This window comes from Myxocyprinus asiaticus, chromosome 14 (assembly GCF_019703515.2).
Source record: "Myxocyprinus asiaticus isolate MX2 ecotype Aquarium Trade chromosome 14, UBuf_Myxa_2, whole genome shotgun sequence".
In the NCBI taxonomy this organism is placed as follows: Eukaryota; Metazoa; Chordata; class Actinopteri; order Cypriniformes; family Catostomidae; genus Myxocyprinus; species Myxocyprinus asiaticus.
In genome coordinates this window covers 25,437,067-25,447,360 of record NC_059357.1, presented here as the reverse complement: position 1 = coordinate 25,447,360, position 10,294 = coordinate 25,437,067, and the positions used below count along the sequence as shown (strand labels likewise).

General features: G+C 37.9%; 1 protein-coding gene across 2 annotated transcripts; it reads left to right on the top strand.

Moving 5' to 3' along the window:
* Positions 1–913: 913 nt before the first annotated feature.
* Positions 914–9,871, top strand: LOC127451573 (guanine nucleotide-binding protein G(I)/G(S)/G(O) subunit gamma-13-like). Of its 2 annotated transcripts, XM_051716333.1 has the most exons (4): positions 914–1,305; positions 4,657–4,802; positions 8,610–8,699; positions 9,334–9,871. In XM_051716333.1, exons 2-4 carry the CDS (start codon positions 4,705–4,707, stop codon positions 9,401–9,403), a joined length of 258 nt encoding a protein of 85 aa, XP_051572293.1. In that variant the 5' UTR covers positions 914–1,305; positions 4,657–4,704; the 3' UTR covers positions 9,404–9,871. The 2 variants fall into 2 exon arrangements, with proteins under 2 accessions (XP_051572293.1, XP_051572294.1); XM_051716334.1 differs by having other exon boundaries at positions 932–1,305; positions 8,610–9,871.
* The last annotated feature ends 423 nt before the right edge of the window (positions 9,872–10,294 follow it).

The following is a 10,294-nucleotide window of genomic DNA, read 5'->3' as shown; positions in this document are numbered from 1 at the left end:
TATGCTGCCTTTATGTGATTTTTGGAACTTCAAAATTTTAGTCTCCATTCACTTGCATTGAGAGGACCTTCAGAGCTGAAATATTCTTCTTTTGAAGAAATATTAAATAAAGTCATACACATCTGGGATGTCATGAGGGTGAGGAAATGATGAGAGAATTTTAATTTTTGGGTGAACTATTCCTTTAACTCTCCCTATGAGCGTGGTTACAGTCGTAGTATTCTCACTGTAAAATATGAAAACATTTTTGAGCAACATTTGGGGTTCCTCAGAAGCCAAACTGACAGAACCCTCTGGAGAACATTTTTAAGAACCCTTTAAATTCTCTGAACTTACTCCTGCAAGAACTCTAAAGACTGTCAACGGTTCTTCCAAAACTCCATCAAGGGAAAGGTTTCGAGGCACTTTAAATATATATTGAAGTTCATTGAGTACATACATGGGATATTTGAGACTTCTCGACATGGTAACTAGAGGTTCTCCACAGAATTCCACAAATATGGCATCCGAAATCCCACATGGTGCCTTGAGATTCCTTTCATTTTTACAGGTGTACTTTTGACAGAATATTATCTATGCTTATTGTAGTCAAAGAATTTTATATGACCGCAATAAACAACTTCAATTTGTTTCAAATTGTGGGTAGAAGCACCTGCTGTTCTTATTTTTCTGTTCTGCATGAATTTATTATAGCATCAAGATATAAAGTCATTTCATAGCTAAATACCATAAATTTGATGTCTTATTTGGCAGAAAGTTTCCATAGCTCAATGTGTAACATTTTGAAGCTCAATTTGGCCATATTAGGGCATGAATACCGGTCGAAACGTATAAGAAGACTTGGACCGTAAGCGTATGGAAAATCTAAACACCGACACTGTCATTTCGGGAAACAAGTCGTGGCTGAAGCAACGGGACATTCATTGGCTGTCCTTTTGTTTCGAATATTAAAAAGGCATTTTGACCCCCGATTCTACCCCTCCCAGACAGATTTGCCCCCACCGCCTTTTCTCATTCGCTTCTACATTGGCCCAGCAGCGACTGAACAGCGTCCTAGCACTTTACTAGGCTGCAACCACTGCCATCAGCTCAACTTCTTCAGCACCATTTACGCTTTCTCTGCTGCTGCTGCTGCCGGAGCGTACCGGCGTTACTGTCCGGTCCTTTTGCTATCTATTTACAGCGTCGAGGATTGGATATAGGCGTATCTCCGTCTTTTGATTAATCTAACGGACAATTTCCAAAAAAGAACAGCCTGCGCCAAAGACGAGCTTCGGCTATACTACCTAAAGATACATCACTGAGGTAAGCGACTAAAATGTGAATTAATATCCATCTAATTTTTTCCGCATTAACTGATAACAGCTGACATACCTTATAATTTTGCCGCGAAATTTCGGTGATGGATATTTGGCTTGTGTAATTTTTTATTGTATATTTTTTTTCTTTTTTTTTTGACATTTTTCATATTTTTACCACTCCCACCATCAGCACTGTGGCTAGCAATGATTTCGCCGGTGTTACATAAAACTTCGATTTTATGCGTCCTCCTCTGGTTTACCTCATCCCACCCTTTCCTGATGACTTAAATCACTGAATTCTCTAAATTTAGCCGAGTTAGCAGCCGATCACACAGAACGCGTTTTTTGCGTCTGTGTGCGTTGTTTTTCCAATTGTTTTTCTAGGCTGTGTAAACGCGCGCTGGGCGGACGCGTTTGACCTTTGCGCCCCGTCTCGATGTTTTTTCTGCGGCCAGTTAAAAAGAACCTCAACTGCTAAAAACGCGTCTTGAGACACCTGGCGTTCCGTTTTATGTGTTGCGTTGCGCCTAGCTTTTTACGCGTTCGGCCTTACAGTTTGACAATAAAGAAAGACAACATAAGTTGGCAATTCAGCCTCATGCCTGCAATGTCTCCTGTTGTAAATTGTTGTATCTGTTACATGCGTTCTATGAAGCCTAAATAGGCATATAAGCAGTCATGTTAAACACCCATTGAAGGTAATTGAAATACAGCAAGTCTATATAGCTGATGGACGACTTGTTTCATTATCATTGTTGGAATCCATTTAATCATATATTACTGACATACTGACTCTGTTTATTCCTTTCCACACCAGTGTGGCACCAGTTGATGATGGGATTCATATAAAAGTATCATAATAAATATAAGCTACTTCAGTTTTGTAATTGTTACATTTTTAATACATTTGTTTACATTTCTGAGTTCTGAGTTGAAACACAATAGTTTAGACCAGGGACTAAAAACAAAATGTATTTCATTTCGGTTCGTTCTGAGCAGAAACTGTATTTTTTTGTTCCGGTTCAGGCGTTCCACAGCCTCCTTTTCAATTGGTATCCTGTAAATAACCAATTAATAATGTTATTTTTAAAATAACAGTACTTTGTGCTAAGGGTGTGTGATATACTGTACCAGTTGCTGTGTTGCCAGATCTCACAATAGAAACAATCGACCTGGTCTGGAAAAGCAAGCTTAAAATAAGGGAACTTGCCTTACCCAAAAGAAGTGAAAATATAAGCATTATTTTTTCCCCCCATGAGGAGGAATTATCAGCATAGAAATCATAGCAAGCATAGTATACAGAAGCCTATATAAAATAAAATAACATCATTTCAATAAATGTATTCTTATATATATATATATATATATATATATATATATATATATATATATATATATATATATATATATACCCCAACATATTGAAAATACTGTATACATCTGGCCAACTAAAATCAAATAATAGCCTAAATCGCTCTCTCCTGCATACATGCACACACACTGCGTGGGCACGTTTGGACTGAACCTCATCTTATACAAATTATTTTAATTATTTAATAATTGTTTAATTATTTTATTTTAATTATTTGTTATCATAATTCATCAATCCTTGCATCTGGATTAATAATGCATGTATACTGTATGAAGTAAGTATGCAGTATATAGTTGCCAAAAAGGTCTTCAGCATGTTACAGAAGGCTACATCCACAACATGCAATTAGGCAAAGAAACGTGTGATGCAGCAGTTTCCTTCAGAATCAAAGCACATGCTTATCATGTTCAACTAAAAAGAGTAAAGCCCCATTTTTTGGGAATCAGGAAGTGGTGTAATTCCAGAAATTTACAGGGATTAACCCTTTGGTCTTTGGTTTCATGAAAAAAAAAAAAATTATTATTATTGTTATAATTATAAAATTACCAGCATTTAAAAATAACGTTTTCACACGGAAACAATTGCAAGGTACTTTGTTCCATTTTTTGGTTCCGTTCTGCAAAAAATATCGTTTCCGGTTTTCGTTCCTTGAACCGTTTTTAGTTTCTGGTTTGGACGGCACTTTCAAGAGTGTAAACTAAAATGTAATCCTCCTATTTGGATGCTATGTAGTAATGACCTACATCTTTGAACGACCTACATGAAGAACTTGGCTTGGGAAATTACTCCTGGTGCTCCTTTAAAAATGATACACTGTCATACTACGGTACACACTATGTTATAAACAAACAAACCAAAAACATAAACCTTAATGGTATAATTCACCCACTTAATCACAAATATTTCATATATGAATAATATTTGGTTCATGAATAATTGGGGGGGGGGGGGGTACGCCTTAGGGCAAACTCCAATATATTTTAGGACACTATTGATTCAAAGAACCATATATGTTTAGGGCCTCAGTAAAGCACTGCAGAAATCCATGAATAAACCCTTTGGCAACAACCGATTTATGCTTCAACTGTATTAGGATGAATGTCACAGTTGCACATTAAATAAATTTGGTTTGATTTGAAAGAAGTGGCAAGTTTTGGAGCAGTACAATTGTTAAGTGCATTCATTTGAAAATATTTGAAATAATATCTAAAACAGTGTCCACGTCCATTTTGTAAGCATCACTTTTATTGGAAAAACAGCACAGTTTCCAAGCTGCACAGAGTGTGTTTAGTAACAGATAGTGAAATCAGAGCTTTTAAAGTAAGAGGCTCCAGCGTCTGGCTGGTGTTGCTGGGAAGCGCTTAAAAGCCATTATGGGATGGATGTAGTCAGGCATTAGAACACCTGCATGCAGAACTGTATCTGCTCTCAACACTAAAGCTCTCAAGACACAAACTCTGATCTCCGCCCCCCCCCCCCCAACCCCAGCACAGAGTGGAGGAAGCATCGGCCAAGCATCTAATTGCTGAATTCTTTATTTATTTATTAGAAAGCAATATGCATGCAGTACATCCCAGGACAGAACAGAAACACAATATGCAGTACATATATTAATACATTTTTAAGACTCTGTACAAAATACATTCAAAAATATGTGTATTAAAATACATATATGGATGTATTCATGTACATTACATATAAATAAAAATCTTAAGCATGCTTGATTATTTATCAAGATTCCCATTAAATATATCTAAAAAGCTTTGAAGTTTTAAATGAACTTGGGGACAATTCCACAAAACTAACCTCACAAAAGTGTTAATTTCATGATTCTAAATTTGAATCACTGAGTCATATAAAAGGTCCACTAGAGTAACAAGAATCATCTCAGTATCCATTCAGAAGAATTAATATAATCCATTCACAATCAGAGGATCTGTTTTGAGACAGAATATATAAACGCAAACTTCTTTCTTGTTTCAGTCTTGTTGTTTAGGTTTACTTTAATTGCTTCCACATCAAACTGCAGTCATGGATGAGATGGACTTACCCCAGATGAAGAAGGAGGTAGAAAGCCTCAAGTACCAGTTGGCCTTCAAAAGGGAGAGATCCTCAAAGACAGTGACAGAGTGAGTGTGCTCTCTGCTGCTCTTCACACCATGATAGTGTCTGTTCCAACCCGAATGTTTTACGTTGTTGTCCCACAGGCTTCACAAAAGACTTAAAGGAATAGTTCACCCAAAAATTATAATTCTCTCATCATTTACTCACCATTATGCAGTCTCAAACTCGTATGACTTTCTTTTTTCTGTGGAACACAAGCAAAATATTTTGATGGAGATTTAATGTGAATATATTTATACAATGGGGTCAATGGGGTCCAACACTACCAAGCTCCAAAAAGGAAATAAAGGCAGCATAAAGGTAATCCATACGACTCGAGTGGTTTAATCCATGTCTTCTGAAGTGATATGGCTGGTTTTGGGCAAGAACAGACCAAAATGTAATATATTCATATATAAACTATAAACTATATTAATTTGCAGTCTCCGCAATCATGATTTGAAGTTACTGTACATTGTATGGTAAAGAAAGTCATATGAGTTTGTAAAGTAAATGATGAGAGAATGATCATTTTTGGGTGAACTATTCCTTTAAGATTAATTTTCTATCTTCCTTCTATTCTTGTTGCTGTACATCTCATAAACAACCTCAGAGAACCCAAAGGCATCTCAGAACAGAGGATCACCCATGTATTCTGTCCTGTTTTTACACAGTTCTCTGGAATACTTAGATTCTAATTGGTCAGTCGCATCACTGAGTGATCAAATCTTCTTGTATAATGGCTGCTAAACTGTGTGTTTGACCATTGTCCATTGCAACATACACTACTTGGCTAACATACATGGCTACTTTCATTTCTCTTGTATCTTTCTGCAGTCTCTTTCTCTTCAACGCAAGTTAGAACTGCTAATTGGTGCCATCTTCACTCCGTGGAACGGTTTAAGAAGACCCCTCCCTGTTAGGCTTTATATTGTGAAAATGGCTGGTTGACTGTACCTGTGCATTATCCCCTACTTATTCACTCTCTATAACTCTCTAACTCTCTTTTCAGTAGGGAGTGACAAAAAACAATCAGTTTTGCCAGTAGTTTTCCTTAAACTTTCACCTGATTAGATAACCCGACATTATCACTCACTGCAGTTATTTCTGAATTTGCAAGGTTCACCTCATGTCACAAATTAGGCTGCCCACAAGCCAGGTCCTCTTGGTGATTGTTCAGGACAAAGATAATGCTCTCAGATCTCTGGTGCTTTCCTCTCCAATTTGAGAGCAAGTGTGGCCTCTTAGTCACACCCGCCACTGTCACATTAGTGACATCTCATTTCCCTGAGTCCCAAGGGTCTCTTCCTGAAATATTCACTATGGTAATTTCTCTCATATAAATTAAATTTGACCAAGCTGTAGTGAATAGCCCAGTTTATGCCAATGTAGTGGCTCTTCCCACATTATTGTGGAGTTTAGCTGAATAAGCAGTGGTGTCAGTTAAATCATGATGAGATTGCATTTGGTGTTATGATGGGTTTGATTGAAGGCTGGTTTAGCTTTTCTCACATAAATCTATTTACACTTGGTCACTTCATTTGCTTTTAATGATAGAATAGGATATCTGATCATAAAAAGACCAAGTGTAAATGGCATCCAAGATGCATTTGAGACAGATAGCAGTCCGATCACTCAGGAGATGGTTTAAGATGCATATAAGATGTGACTCATCCAAGTGTAATTGCATCTGGTTGTTCAGGCCACATATGAAAACTTTACTACTCCCAAACAGATTACGTCAGCATTCAAAGGTATAGGAGCCCAAAAACGACAATGTAGCACAGTACAGCTGTTCCTTTTTGTACTGCAACCATCAAAGCAATTTTAGTTGCCACCTGTTTCTTGTTTTTATGAGGCACATTAAGTGCAGCAAAAGTGAAACTCTGTTATATTTGCAAATCACTGTAAAAAGTGGTAACCTGCAATTGTTACCTTTAGGAGCTCGTTTTACTTGATCTAACCCTTTAGATTCATTTTGTGTATTCAGGTTGATAAAGTGATGTTAAATACAATTTTTGACTAGAATAAATCCAATGAATTTAGGCCACGTCCACACTAATAAGTTTTTGTTTTAGAAATGCATCTTTTTCCTCTACATTTTGGCCTTCTGTCCATACTGAGACAGCGTATTTAATAGCGAAAATGCTTTCCCAAGTGAATAAATTTGAAAACATCATCTTCGCATTGTAGTGTGGACAAGGAAAATGGACAATGACGTATTTGTTTTCATGTGATGCAGTCATGTGATCCATTCAACACAAAACAATCAAGACGGCAGCCCATGTTGTAGCAGCGTTGTTGTGCCTGATATTCACTTTGATAGCGTTGTTAAAGATAAATTTTACTTTGTACAACCTTCACATTGCATTCCTTCAAAGGTGATGGGAAGTTTACTAGGAATTGCTGTCCGTCGACAGAACACGAGGACAATTGCGTTTCAGACCGTAAATGGAATGGTCATTTTTTGCATGCGCAGTAAGGGTATTTGAGCATTTCAGTGTGGATGAGAAACTTCTGCAAAGTGCTTGAAAACGGCAGTGTGGGCGGAAAGTGCTTTGAAAACGAAAATGGCGTTTTATTCTTTTGGTGGGGGGGGGGGGATTTTATCCCCTTTTCTCCCCAATTTGGAGAAAATATCGCCTCAATATGAGTGGCGGAGGACGAATCTCAGTTGCCTCCGCATCTGAGACCGTCAATCCATTCATCTTATCACATGGCTTGTTGAGCACGTTACCGCGGAGACCTAGCACGTGTGGAGGCTTCACGCTATTCTCCGCAGCATCCACGCACAACTCACCACGTGCCCCACCGAGAGCCGAGAACCACATTATGGTGACCATGAGGAGGTTAACCCAACGAAACTCTACCCACCATAGCAACCGGGCCAATTGGTTGCTTAGGAAGCCTGACTGGATTCACTCAGCACGCCCTGGATTCAAAATTACGACTCCAGCTGTGGTAGTCAGCGTCTTGAAAATGCAATTTTCAAATGGATCCAGATTAATGTGGATGTAGCCTCAGATCTGTTTTTCAGTGTTGCATTTGAATTGTAGATTGGATTTATATCCGTTTTGCAGAGACATATTTATGTGCCAAGTGTACATGGAATGTGCATGCAGCATACCCAAATGGGCAGAAATCCAATCGATCAAGATGCATGAAGTGACTAAGTGTAAATATCACTCTTATCTTGGGCACAGCATTTCTATTAATCGGCTCTGATAGATGAGATGGATGGTTCTTCGGCGAAGACTGATGTGATTATCCCCCTCATTTATCATCTGTTCAACATGGGTGTCACGGCGTGATCTTGCATGGACTGTCTATTTCCACATCCAGGTCCCCATCCAGTGTAATGTCATATTAACACCTTCCATATACACACCCAGAACAAATTTCTGCTCTATTTACGGCTAAATGGAAGCCATTTAGTCCCTAAGCGCATCAAAATTCATGCTCTAAGTAGATTTGTAACTTTAAAGGAATAGTTCACCCAAAATCATGTTGTTCCAAACCTGTATGACTTTTTTTCTTCCATGGAACACAAAAGGAGATGTTAGACAGAATGACAGCTTAAGTCACCATTCACTTTCATTGCATCTTTTTTCCTTACAATTAAAGTGAATGGTGATTAAATAATGTCAGTCCTTAACATTCTGCCTGACAGTTCCTTTTGTGTTCCATGAAAGAAAGTCATACAGGTTTGGAACAACATGAGGGTGAGTAAATGACGACAGAAGTTTCATTTCTGGTTGAACTATCCCTTAGTTGCGTGGTAGAGTTTGCATTGTGTCTCAAAATAATAAAGACATTTTCCATTCTTTCCTCAGCCTGGTGAAGTGGATCGAGGAATGTGTGCCTGAGGACCCCTTCCTGAATCCTGAGCTGATGAAGAACAACCCATGGGTGGAGAAGGGCAAGTGTGTGCTTCTATAAAAGAGTAGTAGCAGCAGCAGCAGCAGCAGCAGTTGCCCAAGCCCTCCGCCAAGCCTCCACCAGCCTGACAGGATCACATGGCGCTTGCTCTCTCTGTTTCATGGCCTCACCATGAATGTACATCAGCTTAGCACATACACACACATGCACACATCATTAGCCCCATATAGTCACTTGCAAGATTTGACACTTAGCCATGCATTACTATTCTAATTATAGCAATCAATATATCTTTATAGTGGAATTTATCTTGCCTACTCTGTTGTCACTGCTGCTTGCAAGCTTGATCTTGAGTTCAAGCATATAGTGTCGACTTCTAAATGCCAGAAAGAGCCTGTCAGACGACAGACTGCATGACAGAGGAGCAAAGAACACAGCATGCCCAAAAAAAGCCTCTACAGCTAATGTTTTGAGAAACCAGAAAAGGCAGCATATTTGTGAGCTTTCACTCTATTTTACAGCCTGTTAATTTCTCCTGCAGATCTATGCACTATTTACACCACACTCAGCACTCTCACCCAAGGAGCATTTTTAAACATGTACAGATCTTTTTTATTTATTAACTTATTTATGATCATTTATTTATCTATTTATTTATGGTCTGATGCACTACCGAAGCTGTCGGCGCTACTGCTTTTTAGAAGCTACAATGGACCTGCTGTTGTTCAACTGCACCTTCCTTCCTTGAACGCGAAAGGAGAAAAAAAAATTGCATCTTGCCAGTTCACCATCGAATACTGCCTTGTACACAATTTCCTTAAAAAGAATGTATGTGTCGTGAGGGATCAGTAAACCATCAGCACCCTTAAGCATTGAATGAGTATGCAAACGGATGAGGTTGTGCACTGGCCAAGGCTTCTTTTTTTTTCTTAGATTAATAGCTCTATCTGCACTGACTGTATGAGGTAAGGCAAAGATGTGGGGTTAATTTATGACTTTTGATTTTTGTTCATGTTTTTATATTTTCAAACAGTAGGAACCTGTCTAATTATCTTGAGGTGTGTTACATATGAGGATGCTTAGAGAAAAAATGCATACGATCAAGTACTAGTTTATTAACAAGCAATAAGTGATTACATTTTTTATTGAATGTTTTACAAAAAAAAAAAAAAAAAAGAAACATCTTACTGAATAAAGTAGAAGATTTTTAATGTCATTTGTGTGTTTCAATTGGGTGTGTGCTCCATGAGTGGGGAAGTTTCTTATGTATCTCTGTTTACACAGAGAAAGAATGTACAGAGAAATTACATCACAATTATAGTAACAACCATTAAGAGACTGACATGTAGTAATAATAATATTTATCTGAGAAACAACCTGTATTGTCCTTTAAAGGAATACCTCGGGTTAATCTCAATCGACAGCATTTGTGGCATAATGTTGATTCCCACAAAAAATTATTTTGACTTGTCCCTCATTTAAAATAAAGCAAAAACATTTGGTTACAGTGAGGAACTTACAATGGAAGTGAATTGGGCCAGTCCAAAAACATTGAAAAAGTTTCAAAAGTATAGCCACAAGACATAAAAATGGCATGTCAACATGATTTTAGTGTGATAAGTAGGCTATTTTTTCACAC